The sequence below is a fragment of the Stegodyphus dumicola genome, chromosome 3 (genome assembly GCF_044657685.1).
Source record: "Stegodyphus dumicola isolate Sdum_Otavi_A_Nest chromosome 3, ASM4465768v1".
NCBI classification, from domain to species: Eukaryota; Metazoa; Arthropoda; class Arachnida; order Araneae; family Eresidae; genus Stegodyphus; species Stegodyphus dumicola.
Window position 1 is genome coordinate 141,072,806 of NC_140770.1, and position 21,932 is coordinate 141,094,737.

The 21,932-nt window shown below is 35.4% G+C and overlaps 1 protein-coding gene across 7 annotated transcripts in view; it reads right to left on the reverse strand.

The window, feature by feature from the left end:
• Positions 1 to 1,305: 1,305 nt before the first annotated feature.
• The window catches only part of LOC118197630 (potassium voltage-gated channel protein Shaw-like), an 834,105-nt gene continuing 813,478 nt past the window's right edge, over positions 1,306 to 21,932 (reverse strand). For all 7 annotated transcript variants that reach the window (XM_085813378.1, XM_085813379.1, XM_085813380.1 and 4 more), the window contains one exon: positions 1,306 to 2,751. In XM_085813378.1, coding sequence (XP_085669504.1) covers positions 2,378 to 2,751 — 374 coding nt within the window. In that variant the 3' untranslated portion in view covers positions 1,306 to 2,377. The remainder of the gene's footprint in view (positions 2,752 to 21,932) is intronic.

A 21,932-nucleotide genomic window follows, 5' to 3' on the forward strand; every position in this document is an offset into this window, starting at 1 on the left:
AACCGGTAATTAATCTGTAAAGCCATTAGGCTAAATTTAACTTTCATTTAATTTTAAGTTAGTCATTAACTTTTTGAGTTAAGCCAAAAGTGGCACAAGTTGGTGCTATCTGTGAACTTTATTTGGGTTAATAAAATGTTCTTTACGCCCTTTTCCTGACTTTGTCGTACTTAGGGATAATTCCATAAGCAGTCTTCTAACGTCGAGCTTCGTTTATGATAGCAAAACATACGGGAGACATCATAAAGGGACAGTAATGTCTTCATAATGATAGTGATATGTCGTGTTTAAAATGATAGCAGTGCTCACAATGAAACAGTAGTATGTTTAAAACGATAATTGTAGTAGTGCCATAAAAATGATAATAGGGATATCAGTAGTGAAATAGCCATAATAAATAGTGTGTTTACTTTCATTTCGTAAACTTTGAAGAAGCAGTTTTTGAAATATACAGGAGGGTGTATCAGTACAGCGCTGACAAAGTTTCAGGAGACGACTTCACCTAGACGATGGGAAATCACATGGCAATGCATGGTCGGAAACGCTTAGCTGGTGCGGTAGTAACGACACAAAACGCAAAAAAAGAAAGGACACAAACAGTGAGACAAAACACGTTTTATTATGTTTAGTACAGAAAAAACCTAATAATAAGGACAACTAAAAAAACAACAATCGTCATTAAACAAGGTGTTCGAAATTAGTTCCCGGACCATGACGCAGGCTTCACTTCTCTGGCGCATGACGATCTGCATCAGGAATGGAAGATCAGGAGTGGATGATACAGGAGCCGTGCGCCATGCATGACGCACGGCTCCTGTATCACGGTCCGGGACGTAATTTCGAACACCTTTGATGATGATCGTTGTCTCTTTATGTTGTTTTTTCTTTGCTTTTGTTGTACTTCAAATAATAAATATATTTTCTCACCCCATTCGTGTCCTTTCTTTCTTGACTTTTGTGTCGTCACTCCCGCACCAGTAAAGCGTTTATTGCTATGTGATTTCTCATCGTCTAGGTGTACTCTCTCTCTCTCTCTTGTAAGCTTGTCAGCGCTGTACGGATACATCCTGTATTCTTATAAAATTTGCTTAGGTATTCGCATAAAAAATTTAATATTTTCCCAAAGTTTTTATTCCTTTTCAGCGTCCAGAGCACACATTTTGGATGATAAAGATATTCAAGTGACTATCTCAAACTTAAAGTGTCAGAAGCAATATTTAAAGAAAAATATTTCTTTATTTTTGTAAGGAAACATGATGAAGTCGGAATTCAAATGAAGGCACGAGTAAAAGAAGGAAACAAGACTCTTTGGGCGATGTACAGTTTTTATTCACATTTCTTACAAAAACAATTCACTCTTAGGTATCATCAAGGCATCATCCGCTGAGGCTTTAACACTTTTAATGCTTGCGCCAATGGCATCAAAGCTGGCTAATCAAATAGCAGGATTTGTATGGTCCCATTCAGCACCTTATGCGCATGGTGCAAAGTATTATATTTCTCGTAAGGGTACCTGAAAAGAAGCTCCCTAAAAACTCGATTTATCGTTAGAATGTTTTTCGTTGTGGGTGTCCCACTGTTATCTTCAGAAGAAAAATTTTCATTTCCTGGCTCTGAAATCACATAACAAAGAAAAACGAGCGAGGCACTGGTAGTAATCAGCACCATCACACACATTATGCATGCATACAGTTCTAATAATTAGGAATCAGTAAATTACTAGTGATTAACTGGCATTTAGCTGAAAATAGCATATCTAAGAAAGTAGTGATTTAAGAGTCTTTATGCATGTTAGTAAACCATTTTATATGCTTCGTTTGGTAGACGAAATATGTATTTTAGTCGAAATTAAAAGAGAAGATAATATGAAAACAAAATTAGGGTCATTGAAAATCTCATTATTACACTGTTTGTTGAAGATAAATGTATTTTTAGGTACATATATGAATTCTGAGGCTGAAAGAAATGAAGCATTTAATAGGAATTAGAATAATCGAGAAAATTTCGACAAACTTCGGATGTAATAATTATAATTTGAGGTAATGAAAAAACCCTAATAAATCGTGGGACATTTTATCAAACATGGTTTTAATATATAGAAATGATGAATTTAAAACATCCACCATTCTCCTTTCCAGTCATTCTTGTTTTAATTACATTGTTTCGCCACGTTTGTAATATTTATTTTTTTACTTCAACTTCATTGACTACGCTGCTGATGAGTGCAACTGTGAGCTTACTAGCGAAAACGTTTGAAATAAGTTTTGTGTCATTAAAATCATTTCGATAGAAGCAGTTGTCTACTTCTTACTCGCTGAATACAGTTGGGCAGTAAGACTTCCGCGGGCAGGACGCTGTTAAAACATGGCGACCTGCTCTAAAGAGAAGTTAGAACACCATCCACAGGCGTCGTGACATGGATGGCGGGTGACAAGGCGGACGATCTTCTACTGGGCGGCTTGGAAGATGAGGGCGGAGGCTGCAACAGGTCTGCGGCAGAGGAGAATCGAACTCGTGGAGCGTCCTCACATAGGTTGGCGGGCAGTTGGGTCAAAGCTTCGGAACTGGAAGCTGTCGAGGATCGCTGCTGAAGCGTCGGAGATGTACTTGCCAGGCACAGATTTGGGTTCGCAGCTGAAGCTAGGGAAGGTAAGCCGGACATGACGGCTCCAGCGACTCCAAATGCCCCAGGATTAGAGGCACCCATCCGTGCTAGTCCTGGCAGAGCATTCATTCCATTGGCGTTGTTCCCTGAGAAAAAATATGTATTATAATAAATATGATCTCACGATATTGGAGCAATATTTAGATATTTTACTGACATATCTAAATTCTGTCACCCAATTCATTATATTTTAAAGAGAAATTTCTGTAAATAATTCACTAAACGCGGCAAGAGGGCATTATCATTCACATTCTCAAATTTTGTGGCTTTGGAATTATTTAAATCTCGATTTTTTAACAGGAAATTAATTAATTCACCTTCTATGTTATCATTGTTTTACACGTTTACCTTTCAACCATCTTCTGCTCGATATTTTCTGCAAAAATATTTTTCTCAGAACTCAGTAAAGGAAACTGAACATAAGCTGTTGATAAAGCACTTTTTGCTGAGTAAGTAAGTACTAAATACGTATTCCGTTATCGTAATTGTTTCAAGCACTACATTGACTGGGCCCAGATAAGACGCCTCCGTATTTGGAGGGAGGTGGGTCGTCCTTTCAAGTCCCCTTCGAAGAGTAAGAAGTATGTCATTGATGAAGTATGTTATCTCGGGGCCTCCAATCCAAGACGGCAGACTTTAAAGACATTCTCTCTAGCCCACTATTGCAGTGGGCAACTGAGATCACCACTCCAACATTAACGAGCATCAATTGAATTATCAATTAAATTAAAATAAATATCTATAACAAAAAAGACACTTTCTTAAACGTAAGAGGTCTGCATTCTATAAATAACATAAAATTCTGAAAGTAACAAAATATCATAAACTAGCATTTTTAAAAAAACATTCAAACAACATGAAACGTAAGTTAATCAAAATTAACTGGAAGAACTCTATTTTTTTACTTCTCTAATCTGGCAGGATAGGGTTTTACAGATAATTCCAATACGAATACATAATCCGGGTAATTAATAATTGTAATAATTCGACATTAATATGAGAAGAATTAGTACATAAGACCACGTGAAGGAAGTCAATTTAATGTATTAATTAGCCCCACCAGTGGCCGACCGAGTGGCTAAGATCGCTGAGTACTGGATTTGGGTTTATTTTCCTGTAAAATATATTATCATTGTAAATATATTCTGCCGGACAATTCTTTATTTAAAAGTTTCGGGTGCAAATATTAAAACGAGCTCTGTGTGAGATGAAATGCTGCAATCCACGAAAGAAATCTGCGGTGATGGGTGGGAATGACGTTCTTATCGCTGGGTTACCGATATCTTGACTCCATCCATAACTGGTATTGGGAACATCATCACAGAACATGCTTCAGACCAATATTTTATAGTGCTTCAGAAGCATATTCATTAGCTGTTCATGGTTTTCAAAGTAGTTAAGAATTTTGACATCCCGTTTTGAAAGGATTTCAACATATTTGATTCAGCGTTATACAATACCACTTTCAAGCTCAAGATCATCATTATTAATTTAAGAACTGACAAAAGAAGTGTCCTTTAATTTTGGTTCCGCACCACCTGAACGATTTGTAATTAGGGCAGATTGACAGTTAACCTTTGGATTCGAGTCAATCTAAATCTTGGTTGCTTGTATGTTTCATTTCCTCCTATTCGTAGATTAATATAGGTCTCCCGCTGTGGAGAAACCTGGTAAACGCTCTTGGTGATGCGAATCTTAAGTGAGAAATGAATCGTATCATAATTTCTGACGAATGCTTAACCAGCAAGTACCTACCATTAAATTAAAAGCAGAACTAGCTTCATAGTTTTGCAAGAGATTGATTTTAGTAATTAGAGATCTTTCTTCTATTCTTTGCTTTATAAAGATTTCGTTAAACCTAGTTTGATAAATATTTTCCTGAAAATATGTTTAGGAGACCAAACTATAACTTCATAATCTTGCGTTGAAGCTAAAATTAGTACAGTATTTCTCTTTGCCATTGCCATTTCCTTTACACTGAACGCAGCAATGTTTTGTATTCTTATCTGTTATTAGAGGATATACAGAACACAGTTTTAGTGAACTGGACGTTGATGGGGTTAACTTTAAGCAACTTTAACTTTAACCTGGATTCTATAAAGAGTTCATATTAGGACTCTGTTAAATTTGAGTTTAATCAAAAAATTTTGTTTGGAGGTAGAAACTACTGTCGCTGAATATACATTAATGTTTGTGAAACTTGCAACACTGTGAAGGAATTATTGAAATTGAACTAAACTTGCAGAAATGTAAAGTGAGGTAAGATATGGAAATGATTAGAATTATAAAGCGATTGCGCATGCGTGGAATGAGACCCGACCGCTTGTTCCATGCATATAAAGGACTGTAAAGTTGCGTTGACATCTGTTTATCGCCCTCTGGCTGCGGTGAACTTTTAATTAGTGGTCAATATGCTTCATGAACAGTTGAGGGTGTCATTTTAACAACTAACGGAGTTTGAATCAGGCCGTATCGTCGGTATGCGAGAGGGTGGACTTTCGTATTGAGTAGTCGCACCCCTCACGCAGCATTACGCCACAACAATGTTTAGAAGAAACGAATAGAGGAGAACTAAACAAGGCGAAATCCTGCCAATAGGGCACGCAATACCACGACGACACTTGGATGACAGACAACTTATCCGCATGGCTCTTATGGATCGTACAGTGTCCTCTGGTGTGTTAACACAATGTTGGAGCACAGCTAAGGCGTTGAGGTGTCTATCTCCACGGTTCGTCGCCGTCCGCTGCAGCACGAACTGCGTGCAAGGACTCATCTATCCATAATTCCCTTGTTGCTGAATCATAGACCCCCCCTTCCCGATTTCAATGAACTGGGCAAGGCAGTGCATGGCTTGCCCTCTGGAAACAAGTTGTTTTCTTCGATGCATCGTGTTACAATCTGGAGTACAATGATTGAAAAGTACGCGTTAGACGTTACATAGCGGAAAGTCTGCTCTCACAGTGTGTTATCCAGCGTTATACTTCACAAACGCCTGGCGTCATAGTGTGGGAAGCTATTGGGTATAATTGTCGATCCTATCTAGCGCAGATTGCAGGCAACATCAACAATGATCGCTACGTAAGGGGAATTATGGAGTCAGAGGTCCTAACCATTTTTCAACTCATTCCAGGCGCTGTATTTCAGAAGGATAATGCTGCTCGTCAACATGTTTCTCAGAATGCCTTCTATAGGTAGGTAGGTAGGTAACGGGGAGCACGGGCACTGTCCCTTTACCATAATGGTTAATCGGTATTGCACCGTGCCCACCACTGTCTAGAGCCAATGTGTAGGAGCCACATTTGCGCCCAGCACCAAAAGCCGAGGCCCAACGCTCGGACCATCCAGAGGGCAGTCAAACTGACCAAAAGCGCCCTCCACACAACGCTCACCCAACCGTCCAGGCATTAGTACATATGATAGCAAATACTGAGATTCTCTGACGATTATAATACAATGTGCAATTGGGATATAATGAAATTGCAATTATAAATATACTGCATAATACAACTCCAATAGTACAATATCAATGTAAAAAGTAAGATATAATTACAAATGCAAATATTTCGTGAACCATAAGTGCAAAATAATAGTAAGTTAAAGGACTACTGCTTCAAATATTAGTACATATGATAACATACTGAAATTCTCTGACAATTATAATACAATGATCAATTGGTACATAATAAGATTGTAAATACAAATAGACTGTATAATACAATACAAGTCGAACAGTACAATATAATGCAAACACGAGTATGTAATTACAAATGTTAATATTTCATGAACCATCAGTGCAAAACAATACTAAGTTAAAGGACTATGTATATCAATGCAAAACGTAAAGTTAAAGAGTAGTAGTATACAATGTTAGATATAGATATACTATACAAAAGAAAGTCATATTCGTACAACAGAATGGTATTGCAATTCAAATACCAACAGTATTAAAATATAATTATAATAATAAACTAAAATAAAAATCCGAACATATGACCAATACAAAAGCAAAATGTTATTCTTAAAATATCTATGCAATGCATATTCAAATACAGTCAGTAGATATATACTGATTTTTTTAACAAGTTAAAGACATATCGAGAAAACAACCCAATACAATCGATAAGATCTAAACAATACAAATTCAAATACTAAAATAATCCAGATATTAATAGAAAAGTAAATGCATATATCAAATGGTACTTCTAACAAAGATAAATAAAATATATATATATGTAAACATTCTTATTGAACAAAATTCAACGAAGATTCAATGAGACAAATCCCAATCCAAGCATGTGATAAGTTGACATATGGGAATAGTAGATTAACACTAACATGTATGCGTACAATATAATAAAATTGTAAATTATGTTACCAAGCACAAGTCAGTACCATAGGAATGAAGTATTTCCATAATTTTGATCAGTTTTTTAACTAAGTATTTTTGTTTAATTAAAAACTTACAAAATGCACGAGTGTTAGTATTTGGTATGGGAATGTGATAATCTTGTGTAATAGGACACTGAGTCACATAATGTTCAGGATTTCCAAGTTCACCACATACACACATATCAGTATTTGAAATCCCATGTCGATAATAGTAAACTGGATAGGGTCCATGCCCTGTAATATAACGTACCAAATGATGATTGGTAACCTGTCTATGTATATCAACATATGAAATATGAAAATAAGTACGACGACCTGTGTCGGAGTCATCCCAGTTTGTTTGCCACGCAGAAATAGTCTTGAGTAAAATTTCCTTTTTAAAATACGAAATTGGCCGTTTTACCATTAGGTTTTCAATTTCACCAATATGATCAATACGTTTTTGGGCAGCTATTTTTGCAAAGAAGTCTGCTTGGATATTGCCAATGTTATCTGCATGACCTTTTGTCCAGGCCATCAGTATTTTAGAATTTCCGGACATGAGCAATTCCTGCTGAATGGCAGAGATAATAGGCGAAGAATGCCTTGGATTTTTAATTGCAAAAAGAGATGAAAGGCTATCCGTTATTATTATACCTTCCATCTCGCCGGTTTGTTTAAGATATTGAACAGCTTTAAGAATAGCCATCGCTTCTGCTTGAAAAACGCTGTTTTCAGCAGTAAGATGTCCTAACCATTTAAATATTTGGTCTTCATTGTGATAAGCCACAAGGGCACAACCAGTTTGTTGTTCAATTTTCGAACCATCAGTGAATATCTGTAAGTGAGGTAATTGTGGCAAATTGTCACATTTCAAAAAGACATTGAGTCCATATCCTTGTTGAGCAGGATGATTATCCAAATGCTGTGTTTGCTTTTCATAGTTGGTTGGAAGAAATATGTCATCATGAAAATTTACAGATTGCTGCAATTGGCGAACTGTTTGATAAGCTGCCTCCTGTAGAGTGCGTAGAGGCAATGGAATAATGCCTGCAAGCACAGTCAAGGCATTAGAAGAAGTTGTACAAAAAGCGCGGGTAATCTGTAATACAAAGGGTCGTTGTAAGCTTTGCAATAGTCTGGCCTTACGACCCTGCATAGGGTCGGCCCAGACTGCAGCTGCATATATAACCATCTTCTCGATTACAGTTTGATATAATATTTTTTGTATGTACGGACTAATACCCCAATTGTGTTCATACATACGGCGAAGATTAGTTGCAATGATAGTTGTTCTTCTTTTTAATTCCTGCAGATGCAAAATCCAATTTAATTTCTCATCAAATACTATACCGAGAAATTTGAGCTGCCTTTTAATACCAATTCTGGTACCATTTATTGTAATTCTCGGTCGTCGATTTAAAGATTTTCCTTTCTTTGGGACAAGGAGAATGGTTGACTTTGAAGAGGAAATTGTAAGTTTGATATTATTACATAACTCATAAAAAAGATTACAAGTTTCTGTGGAGTTAATTTGCAGTTCATCTCTTGTTCGCCCTGTGACAACAAAAGCTGTGTCATCAGCATAAGCATATAAACGGGTATGTGCTGGCCAAGTGGAGGAGAGAACATAATTAAATGTTACATTCCACAAATCAGGGCCAGCACAGGAACCCTGGGGACAGCCACGATTTTGTATCTTGGTTATTACTTCCCGGTTAGTTAAATACATTAATTTTCGTTCAGATAGATAACTTCTAAATACCAAGAATATATTCTTAGGGCAATGAGCTTTTCTTAATGATTCCAGAATTGCTGGCCACCACAGCGTATCAAAAGCATTTTGAAGATCAATACTAATGAAAGCGCTGTGGTGACCACTGATTCTATTAGATTGCAAATCATTAACAATCTTTGACAATACCTGAACAGTGGATCTACCAGGTCGAAAACCAAACTGATTATCAGACAAAAAGTTTTGCACATGCAAATGATGTTTTAAGCGTAAAACAATTATTCTCTCATATACCTTACCCAATGCAGAGAGTAAGCATATGGGTCTGTATGATGCAGGATTATGTGGGTCTCGACCCTGTTTTAGGAATAAGACCACTCTGCCAATTTTAAAAGCCCTAGGAAAAAGTCCTAAATGGAAAAGTTTGTTGAAGAAGTCCTTGAAGAAATAAGGATGAGAATTAATAGTTGCTCGGATGATAACATAATCAATTCCATCTGGCCCTGGCGCCCGTTTTTTAGGAAGATTTCGTATTGTAGTTTTAATTTCGTCTAAAGTTATATCTTGATCGTCTGCAGTATCAGGAACTGTTAAGTTATTTCTAATTTCTGTCTGGAACTGAGAATCTGTGGAACGATCATCAGATGGAAACACGGTGGTTAAAATTGATTCTATTGTGTCTTGTGTTGGGTGCTCAGTCGAAGTAGAAGATGCTATTAGATGAGTTTGCGAAGGTTGAAAAATTTTTGTCCTTGCAATTTTGTAAGGAAGTCCATATGGATCATGATTTTGAGTGCAATATTGCTTCCATGCTGTTAATTTAGATTGAATAATCATGCGTTTATAAATTGCTTTTTCTGTTTGATAATGTTGCAAAGTATTTGAGGTGATACCATTTCGACGGTCAGATTTTAATTTTCTTCTAAGCGCTCGACATTTCTGTTGTTGAGTTCTTAATTCACCGTTCCACCAATGGAGAGCTGAAAGTTTTTTATTTGTTTTCCTTGGAAGAAGATCTTGACAAATATCTTGGATTGTAGTTAAAACCAAGTCCGTAAATTGTTCCAAGGCAGCTGGAGTTGTTTGCAAAGATAGTTGTCTTCTCAGTTGGTTCAATTTTCCTCTAATTTTTCTCGTAAATTGACGATATTTACGACCTGGGAGATTATATCTAATGAGAATAGGAACTGAGCCATTGTTGGTTATTTCAAACGTAATGAATTTATGGTCCGATAAACTTATTTCATCATGAATAGTCCAGTTATGAACCAAATGTGCAGTATTTGCTTTAGTAAAAGTTAAGTCAGGCCATCCAATAGCATATGTTCTATCAAAGGTAGGCGCAGAGTCTGGTGAGTTAAAAAGCACATAATTTTTTGAAGATATAAAATCCTCCAATAGGCGACCTTTAGGATCAGTTGTTGTATAACCCCATGCTATTGAATGGGCATTAAAGTCCCCACTGATGATTTGGTGTTTATTTGTTTATTACCAATAATGCGAAGATTCTCTTCTAAAAAGGCAATAACTGGGGTAATGTCATCCGTAGGAGGAGAATAAATTGAATAAATAACAACTATTAAATTTCGAATTTCTAAAACTACAGCAACTTGATCTCTATTAATTGATAAAATTGAGGGAGAGATTTGTGTATTACAGTTAATAATTGCTGCACGTGGAGGTGCTAAAGTGTCTGCCTTGGAGAAAGTTGTCCAAAGAAGAGGAAAACCAGCAACTTGACCGTCTTTAGTGTACGGCTCCTGGGCCAATATGAGATCAATGTGATTTCTTAATGCAAATTCTATTGTCTGTGCTGTAGCTGCCCGAGATCTCTGCATGTTTATTTGTAAGCATCTAAATGATTGCAAAGCACTCTGTGATACATGAATCGCACCTTTAGACATATGTGGTATTCTGGCGCATTCGTTCGACTTGTTTCTGATAGCAAAAGCATGCGTTGGAGTTGGCGGTATGATCAACTGGGACTGGGTTTCTGGAATTCTTGTTTGCGTCGAGACAATTGATGCAGGCTGCAAAATCCGAGGAACAGTCTCGGGAGTCATGTTCACCGGCACAGTACGTGCAGTAGAAGTTGCTGCGACATTCCCGCTGCAAATGTCCAAATCGCTGACATTTATAACATCTCTTGATGTTAAAATGTTCTGTGATTTTGTGAGACTGCCATCCAATATGGAGTTTGGGGTATCGCATAATTGTATTGAAAGCTGCGGGCTTACATTGGAAGATCCACTTAACATTTTTCTTTTCTTTTAATCGAAAAAGAGGTTTTATGTCCTCTGTGTCTAAACCAAATTCAGTAAGAAATGCTTCCCCTAAATCCTCTTGAGAAAGATCTGTAGGAATGTTATGAATGGCTAGTAAAGGATTTTTTAATGTTGGTTGCTTAATAGTAACTAGTGAGGAAGCTCTCTCAGATGTTAAGGTATCTTTTAGTTTCTTCTTATCTGACTCTGTTGAACAGACAACAGCAAGACCACCCTTTTTAATTGAACGTATAGCAGTTACCTGAGCTCCAATTTTTGGAAGTGGGAACTCCTTAGCAAGTTTATCCTTCAATTTACGACTAGTTGTCGTATGTTTTGGATATATTAGCAACGTCGGTTGAGGAGCTGCTGGAAGGATGGAATGCTGCACTGCAGCAGCGTAAGAATAGCCTGCGAGTGGAGTTGGCAAATTTACTGTATCTTGCACAGGAAATGAGATATCTGAAGCCTGTTTATGATGGACAAGTTCACAACAAATAACAGTCGAGGTATTGCTACCAGTATCAGTTGTGGGAGGCTTAGGTACAAAATCTGGGCCTTCTTCAGCTAATTGTTTGAAGGCGTCTAAGGATTTACAAAGAGGTTCTCTTAAACTTGAGGGAAGGACAAATTTGCTTCCTTTATATGTTACTGCTATAGTATGGATAGTTTCATATAATACCTTTATTTTTTCATGATAAGAAATGTCTGAATATATCAATGTAAATGGATCCAAATCACTTATTGAAGGAGTTTGATTACTATCAACAGGTATTACAAAAGGGCGAGACATTTTACAAAAAGTAATGTAGCATAAACACCATTAAACATATATATTAATCAGCTGTATAATGAGTAAAGATAAAATTGTACCACAGAATTATGCAATTCAACAAGAAGTATAAAGAGCAAAATAATATAATACAAGTAAATTTACCAATACTGCATAATAACAACAATATTTAAACATAAAGTATATTAAAACATCAATTAAAATGATTTAAAACAGTTTAAACATTAATTACTGTTACAATAATACATATAGATAGTATTCAACACTTGTCGAAATCAGAGTGAAAGTGTCGTAATAACACTCGTCATCGAGTTCAAATAACGACGAAATATAGGGCAATTCAACAGAGTCAAAATTATTGCAATTTCAAAGTGTCTAAGCCAGAAGGACGAACCCTTTGGCACTATTAAATATTTAGCTTGAGAATATAGGTTTCATAGTAAAATGATTGCAGACCAATTAATAGAACAATAGAATTTTCAGTAAAAAGATCAAGTCCGAAGATACAATAGTTAGCAATAAAAGAACTGTACAGAATAATAGATCATGAAAAAAATACCTTTTTCCCGAAAACCAGGTAAGCCTAGGTGCAACTGGAGGTAAGATATGATTTTTTCAAAATTACACACCAATTTCGGGACTTAGAAATAATTGAGCACTTTTCTTAGCCCTACCAGGGCACCACGTGGTAAGCTGGCGGAAGGCGATCGTAGCAATGGCGGCATCACATATGAACAAAAGTCCGGCACTTTTGCAGCGGCCTAGAATCCTTTGTTTTCGGCACTAAAACACTAATAACTAGAGAAATACTTGGTGCACACGCAAAAATGATATATCCTCGGATGCAGCGTATATTCACACACAATTTAAAACAAACAATACACTTCCGGCGGCACTTTTTCCACCAAAAATCTCAAAAATACAGGAGCGAATCGAAACGACGTCTGTCCTCGATGACGGTCCACACGGCTCTCATGCCTTCTATAGGGCATAACATATTTCGATTGTTCCAAACATAATGTACTGATTTCCGACGTTCATTTTTATTCTTGTAAATTTGATCGTTTATTCGCACCACTATCAGTAATATGTGGAATACATTTGATTCATTTCCGATAATTCTTTCATAGTGCTGCATTTTCACAAACATTAACGTATCTATGGCTGTACAATTAAGGATTTTAATCCACATGAATTACCAGAAATCTTTTTGAAAAAAAATTGAATTCCAGTTTGTTCTAATGGAGCTAGTTATGTGAAGAAAAAAACTTCAGCAACTACTATCAGCATTCTATACATATTTTAACACCGTAATTAGCTATTGCTTAGCTTTACAGTTAGCATTAGAAAATTCGATTAAAAACATAATGTAATGAAGCAATTTGAAATATTTCTTGTTAATGTATATGCATTTTATAACTACCATCCACTCAAAATCAGCGAAAATGAAAAAGGCACAGGTGAAAGTATAGGAGTTGAAATATTAAAATTCGATCAGGTGTTTGAATTACTATAGGCCAGTAGACTTTACCCGAATAGCGTTTGCAATGTAGAGGAACTATCGAGATTTATATTGCAATTTTATTGCACTGAACGATAAATACAAATTTTTTGTGAACAGGTCTAATTTCGGAATTTGTAAAAGACCCAGCTTTGATGATCGATATCCCCACTAAAATTTGTCATATCTGATAACTTGTGATATAGAAAATATTAACAGATTTTTTAACATTTTAAGGGGACAGTGGACGATGATTTTATCAAAAATCGACAAACATTGGAAAATAAAAATTTCATATGATAATATTTTTAGGTTTTAACTCTATCGTCTACAAAAAACCGCTTTTACGTAAAATTATTTTTAAAGAAGTTATAAGCGTTTGAATAGGCTTGTTTACCTTTTTTGTGATATTTAAAAGGACATTTAAATGTTCAAAAAAAAAAAAGTTAAAGAAACATTTGAGAAACATTATTTTAATTTCCGTGACAATATTTTTACTGTTAGTAAGATATAAATGTGTGAGGTTATGAAGACTGCAATTTATGCAAGTTCGTTTCACGGATGAGTTACCCAGACATTATAAATACCCAACAGATGTCATATAATTATTTTTGAAAGTTTAGCATTGCTAAAAATATGAAACCTAAATCTCATTCAATGATGAAAAACAAATCAACATTAAATGTTTTATCCAAAATATTGCCAGTATACGAATGACTAGCCAGTAATCAGCTTTTAGCATGATCCATATCTGAAAAAATACAAAACATTAACGAGAGTTCACATAGCGACATTTTTAAGAACTACCCGAAGGAAACATTTGTATTGAAAACAGAGTCGAAATAGCTGTTATCACAGCAATTAGTGACTTCAGTTTTGAGTGTTTAAATACTTTAGGTATGGAACATAAAGAAATAAATTCATGTTCAATATCTATTGGAAAAAGGCAAGATAAACGTCGTATACATCAAAGCAAAAAGAGGGGTTCGACTGGATACAAGAAAAGAAGAATTACCAAAAAAAAAAAAAAAAAAAAAAGAAAGAAAGAAAAAGAAAAACTATGTAAGGTAGGTAAACATAATGAAAATGTAAATGAGGAAGGGGAAACATATGGTGCAGGACGTTTTTAAAGTAATTCTTAGTTTAAAAAAATGTATTTGGATGAATTTACTGAAAGTGTTCGAGAAAATTTCTAAAATAATATTAAGTATTTCTTACCATTCTACAATTTTATTAGTAAAAACATTATTTATGCATACGTAAAATAATGTTAAAATATTTTATATTAAAAAAATCATATATTAGGACATGTTAAGAAGTAAATATTACAAGTAAGCGTAAAAATATTCTTAAAATGTATTTTTCTCATAATGAAATTTTCGCAATTATTGCATCTTCAAAATGCTACATGCGCTTTATTTTATGTTAAAAATGACTGTAATATGTAATTTAGATTCCCATTTATACATGTAACAAAAATTAGTATGCATTTTTAAATGCGAATTCATTAAGGGGATAAAAGCCCAATTAAAGTGTAATAAAGTGGGAAATTTTGTCCAAAATTCAGGTATATGTGAAAGAAATATTAATTAAAAACTAACATTTTATGCAATTCACTAATTGATACTAAGTTGTGTATGCAATGCATTTTTAATAAAAATAAAGCAAAAATAACAAGAAACAGAAAAAAATCAAGTCGCATGGAGCATTTTGAAAAAAATTACAAAATTTAAAAAAAATTAAATTGCTATAATCCAGAACTTTTTAAAAAATATATTTGATATAGTAAAATATACATGCATGAAAAATTTTATAATTCTATGACAATAATTTAAAAAAAAGTATTTGAATGTCCACTGTCGCCTTAAGATGCTTTCTTTTCATATACAATTAAATATGTGTACTTTCTGATTGTATAGAAATTAATATATTTCATGAGCTTTTGATAAGTTGTTTTTGTAGAAAAAAGTGTGAGTTCTTGTTAAAAGTTTCATCTGTAGTTTGGAAAAAAAATATTTACTTAATTACCTTCATGTTTTTCACAGATATGTTGTATTTCTTATGAATAATATGTTGAATTAGAATTTCATCTTTTCATATAATTCTCTCATATGCCCAGTGCAGGGAAATGGCAGGAAAGAATAATCATTTACATTATAAACAAGATTGCTTTTAAGCTTATTTTCTATGAGACGATAGAGAGGCTTTAATTTTTAAGATCTGCTGATAACTTAAAATTTCTTGTAATGCTCGGTCATTCTTTTCAGATATTGAATGAATTAAATTTAACACTTGTTGTTGCCGGCAAAATTAAGCATTGTTTCCATAGTTTCATTCTTTTAACATAGATGCCAAGATCTCAATATGACATTTTTATAATTATTGTCATTGATAAAATCATTTGAACTGGACGGATTAGATATAACGCATGCTGGAGCAGAGAATAACAACTGAATTGATCTCTGGTGCAGAAAAGAGAATAGAAAATTTTTAATTTTAAAATTCGGAGTGTCATAGAGAAATTCTGACCTAATAATCGAAGTGAGCGCTTAGTAAAATCTATAAATGGCCGTTAAAATTTTACGTACCATTTTTTAAGTGTTTTTAGCTGTAATCTTAACAATTTTAATGTTCTAGTAAGATGACAGCATTATTTTAGAATTACCTACTTTTAAATTAGATATTGTGTTACAATCTACTTAAATCTAAAGTTTTCAGTTTTTAAAGGTACTGCATAAAAATAATGCTTTGGCAGTTGGCTTTAAGAAAAGGGACTTCGGATTTGGTTAATGCGAAAAGTTTTAAGTTAGCAGTTTGAATAAAAACTACGTTTGGCGTAATTTATACAAACATCTTTTTTGTAAATTCTACGAAATTCTGATGATCCTCTGAATTTAACGACATTAAAACAAACGAAAGTCTGGAGTTATTTGAATAACAAAACTGTAATACAGTACACACAAATATTTAATATAAGTTCCCCATTTAAGTGTATTTCAAAACAGCGGAAGGCTCAAAGAAGATAATGGAGCTCTTTGACGAAATTGATGGTGAGGACGGTTGCCCTAGCAACCAAACAGCCCATCTTTATAGCACAACCATTTCGCACTCGAACTCTCCTCTAATGATGGATTGAACTGTTCCAAAGAAAAATGGTGTTTATGATCATTTCTTCCTTCATTTGCAGTAGTACGGTAGTGATAAGAGTATTATATTTGGTTTAACGCAGATTCGTTCAACAAGAGTAGGGACACATAAAAGAAACGATAGAACCAAATACGTGACATATATTTATTTGTATTTGTATTATGTAAATATATCATTTACTTGATAGAGGTGGAGCTATGGGGTAAATGAAAATAGCTTATGGATTTATCAGACACTTTCTATAATTGCAGTCAAGATTAAATAGCTTTCTAAAAAATTACTACTCGGTTAACATACGAGGTGTGACACACACACACACACACACACAAAAAAAAAAAAAAAAAAAAAAAAAAAAGAAACAGTGTGGCTTAAAAAAACAGAGTTGGCAATAACTGTCTTGGTGACGTCATACCACACACCTCCTCTATCCATGCGGTCAGTTTCTACTTAACCGACCACGCCAGTCGCGAGTACTGCATCTTTGAGCGAACACGTGAAGCTGCATTCTGCCAGAAAAAATGTCCGAACAGCGAATCAACATCAAGTTTCTTGTGAAGCTTAAGAAATCAGCCACGGAGGAAACATTTCGAATATTAACCGAGGCTTATGAAGATGAAACTTTGTCTCATGCATGTGTGTTTGAATGGCATAAGCGGTTTTCAGGGAGAAGGGGCAGTGTGAAAGATGATGGGGTACCCAGCACGTTCATCATGATTGAATGGGTTCCCAGTGGTCAGACTGTTAATCAACTCTACTACATTGAAGTACTAAAAAGACTTAAAGTGAGAAAATTAGGGAAAAAAAAGGCCACAGTTGTGGAGTGATGGATGGCTATTGCACCAGGACAATGCACCCGCTCACACGGCCCTATCTGTCAAGTAGTTTCAGAACAGCAAAAATATTACTGTAATGAGGCATCCTCCTTATTCACCTGAGTTGGCACCATGCGACTTTTTTATTTCCTAAAGTTAAATCTTACTTAAAAGGAACCCATTTTATCTCAGCTGAAGAGGTTCAGGTAAAACGGAGAATCTCTTGAAGGACCTTCCAGAAACCTCGTTCCAGAACTGTTACCAGTAATGGCAGCACCGAATGCAGAAGTTTGTGAACGCAGAAGGGAACTACTTTGAAGGTGATAATGTCACCAAGAACTGATTCTGTAAGTACAATGATTTACTGGACCAGTCTCCTTTTCTTTTTGTGTCACACCTTGTATTTTCTATTAAGAAATACGAAGGAAAGCCTCCGGAAGAAAGAGAGAAAAGAAAGATTACAAAAAGGGTGGAATGAATTTGTTACTTTAATATAATTAGTATGTAAAAGTCAGTCGTAGTTCACATTACTTTTTTATTTCATTACTTGAAATTTCTAAGACAATTGTAAATATAGCTTTGGATAGAAAAACGTTGAAAGGGGAAGATTAAATACTTAACCTTTGATTATTAAAAGAAGCTGGTGTAATTTAAAATGTGAAGGAGCTAACAAAAATCTGTTAGTGAATCTGCTCAAAAGCGACAAACTTCGAACATTTTTTTTTCAAACAGCAAATAAAAAGACACATATCATCTTTGTCCAGGACACAGATGCAATTTTATTTTATTATGGACACTGCTCAATTGCCAGTGCTTAGCGATCTTATCACTCGGTCAGCTAAGTTAGGTGGCTTGGGCTAGGTTGGGATGGGTTGTGTTAAGGTTGGGTTTGTTTGGTTAAATTAAAGATTTGATTGTGTTAATTTTTTTTTCTGTGTAGTGTTAGAAAGTATTTTCTACCTCCTTTCCTCATGCCTTCGTAGTGTAACTGGAAACATACTTGTCGAGTATTCGAGATATCTAAGGTTTGAGTCCCAGCCAGGGCAATGCATATTGTTATTATGCAAAAAAAGCCTAATGACTCTACAGAATAAATTATAAATTACATCGGTGCGTCTAATTGGAAAACAAAGTCGCCAACGGATGATAAAGTCGCCAACGTTCATATAGCTTACATACGGTGATACCATACCAAAATTTATGCGTTACTTTCAGGTATCACGTGACTGTAGCAAACGATGATTACACTCCTTTGCCTATTTCTTGATTGTTGCAGCTTTAAAAAACAGTTTTTATGCGTTCCCGATATTCCATTGCTTTCCTTTCATGAATGAAAACAACGACTAATGAGCTCCTCTTAAGTAAACTTTAAAAATATCCGTATACTTATAGTTTGAGCGATAAGTAGCAGAATATTACTTATTTGCAATCAAATCAAATGATGTCAGACGAAAGCGGTATTTACCGTGTCTCCATCTTTGGCGCCAACGCGCCAGTGTGAATTCTGCTTTAATTTTTTAGAAGTTTGGGCAAATTTAATTCTTTTTACTTTGACCAATAAATCTTAGAAATTTGAATTCCGATAAAAAAGTAGCATTATTTTATTGCAAAATATGACAGAATGATAAATTTATGAATGATTTAGCGCTTCAAAGAAATTCATTTGGAGAGAAATTTTAATAATAAGCAATGCGAAAGATTATTTCATCAGTCCTGGCTCTAAAAATGCATTTCTTATTTGCATATGTATTATCCGTAAACTACATTGGTAGCTTTCTGTACTCCTTCAGTTGCTCATTGCTTACTATTATAACCACTATCTCATAACATACATTATTTATAAATAAAAATATCAATAGGTTTAACAAATATATAGCTGCTTTTAATTACGATGATTTATATTACGTGAGATGTTAATTTCCCATTAGCACTTCCCGTTAATTTATATAAATATATTTTCTTCTAGTATTACGTAATAATAATGATTTAGTATAATGCGAATTGCGATTTTTTTCTCTTTATCTTAAAATAGAGAAATAAGCTTTTTATCTCCTATTTCTCGAAGAAAATATATTTTTAAAGATTATTTCTGATAGGAAGTATCACAAACAACATACTTTGTTAAAAACAATTTCATTTTTGATATTTTGAAACAAAAGAGATTATTTTTCCCTGTTGCATCTAAAAAGATTATTTTCCGGCACACAGAGAGAAATATTGTTACGAATTTGGTATTTAAAAAGCTAATGTTAGTTCAATTATAAATTAAATGGTTTTATTTCTCGCGCAGTGCAGCGCGTGACGAATATTAAAAGAAAGCTAAGCCGGAAAAATTAAAAATACAAGAGCGCGTGCGTTAAATAAATAAATATCTCTTTTTGATTTCGAGAAAGTACTGGAAAATTCTAGCGCGTGATTTTAAAATCTTATAAAAGGAGGAAAACATCTCAGTTTGTAGTAGTTGCTTAGTTTGTTGTTGTTTAGAAAACTGCTGTTGTTGATTATAGCGAATTCGCGGATTAGCGTTCTTTAGCTGTTTTGAATTACGTTCTATTGTACATTTGAGTAGTTAAAAGATAACTACTGTGAGATATTGTAATACTGCATGATAATTTGAGAAAATTTAAGCATTTTTGTTGTGATAATAAAAAGTTTTGTTCATTTTTCATCGGACTTGTGCATTCACTTCATAACGAATCCGTACGCACGCAACAATTTTTGGTGTCAGGAGTGGGGTTTGAATGCCAATAACAAGAGCGATGGAAGAGCAATTAAGGCAATTGATAACAACCTTTGCCTCGTTTAAAGAAGAAATGAAAGAAGAGATGAAATCTAGCCAAGGAAAGATGGAAGGGGCCGTCAACTCCGTTAAGGAAGAAATGAAATTGGGCCAGGAATCTGTTAAGGACGAAATGAAAGCCGTTCAAGCTGGTCAAGAAAAGATTGAATCAGGTCAAGAAGAAATGAAAAGAGAGATTACCTGCATAATAGAAAATAAATTTGAAGCTATGGAAGGCAGAATTGACACAGTTGAAAATAGAGTTGGACAAATTGAAGAAAAAGTTTCTTTTGTAAAATATCAAATTGAAGAAAGAGTTTCTTCGGTGAAAGAAGAAATAGAAGAAAGAGTTTCTTCTGTAAAAGAACATATAGAAGGGAGAGTTTCTTCTGTGGAGGAACGAACTGAAGGAAGAGTTTGTGCCGTCCAACACCAAATCGAACAACAAATTAATGAGAGAGTTTCTGCAGTTGCCAAAGAAATGGATACTTTAAAGAAATTCGTAGCGTCGGCAGGGAGCAGGAGTGATGATTTTAAATTCTTACCAATGTCTGCTCGTCCACCTCTGAAGCTATCCACATATGATGGGAAGACCTCCTGGCAGGTGTATAAGACACAATTTTCTATCGTGGCGGATGCGAATGGATGGGATTCCCAAGCTAAGGCCTGTGATCTCGCCGCTTCTCTAAGAGCCGACGCAGCAGATATCCTTCAGACTCTTCCCGAAAACAAAAGGTTAGATTTCGAAGCTCTGTCCGGCGCCTTGGAGTTGCGCTTTGGGGAGAAGTATTTAAAAGACTACAGCAGGCTCCAATTAAAATCTCGTCAACAGAAGCCTACCGAAACACTTCAGGAGCTCGCCGCGGATGTTGAAAGGCTGTCCCATCTCGCCTTTTCGGAATGCCCGACAGAAACAAGGGAAATCCTGTCCTTGCAATACTTTCATCGATGGCATCCGGGACCCTGAAATACAGAAAGCACTGCGAATCGCGGATGTTAAAGATCTGAAAAGCGCTTTAGTGTATGCCATGAAATTTGAGGCAGCCCAGCAAGCCACCCGTCGAGACCGCCATCCAGTCAGAGCTGCTCAAGTCCAGGAGCCAGGGGATCAAGTCACTGCTCGACTTGACAATTTAACTAGACAACTGAACGCCTTGAGACGGAATATTGGTGAGAAGAAACCGACCGTTAAGTGCTGGAACTGCGGTGCTGAAGGACACATACGACGAAACTGCAAAACACCCCAGGGTACTGATGTTAAGACCGCTTCTAACAAGCAGCAGGGAAACTAATTAGTGGCCATCTCGCGGGGCGGAGGTTGCCAGATAATGAAAAGCCCCCGTTTAAAGCGCTTCAGATTTCTGCAATGAGAGGCGGCAGTAATGGACTTTTCATAATAGGACATATTAATGGAGTTCCGTGCAATATGACTATAGATACAGGAGCCAACGTCACCATCATCCAAAAAGATTTGGCTCAACAACTAGGAAACAAACTTATCTGGACGCCGCCCTGCGTTACTCTCCAGACTGTGTCCGGTGAGAAGATCGACATCGACGGAAAAGAAAATGTTAACATCACGTTTGGAAGTGTCGCTTACCATCACACGGCATATGTAGCAGAGATCACTGATTCTTGCATACTCGGATTGGACTTTCTAAGGAAATACAATTTTTCCTTGGATTTTAAAAATAACGTATTGCATTCTACATCTGAGGACATAGCGTTATTTCTCGTTAATGATGAAGAAGTTAAATCTGTCCATAAAATCATAGCACAAGACTATATCACAATACCGGCAAGAACAGAAATTTTACTTCCTGGATCCATAGCCGAAAATAGAAATTTCCGCTACGGCATCATAG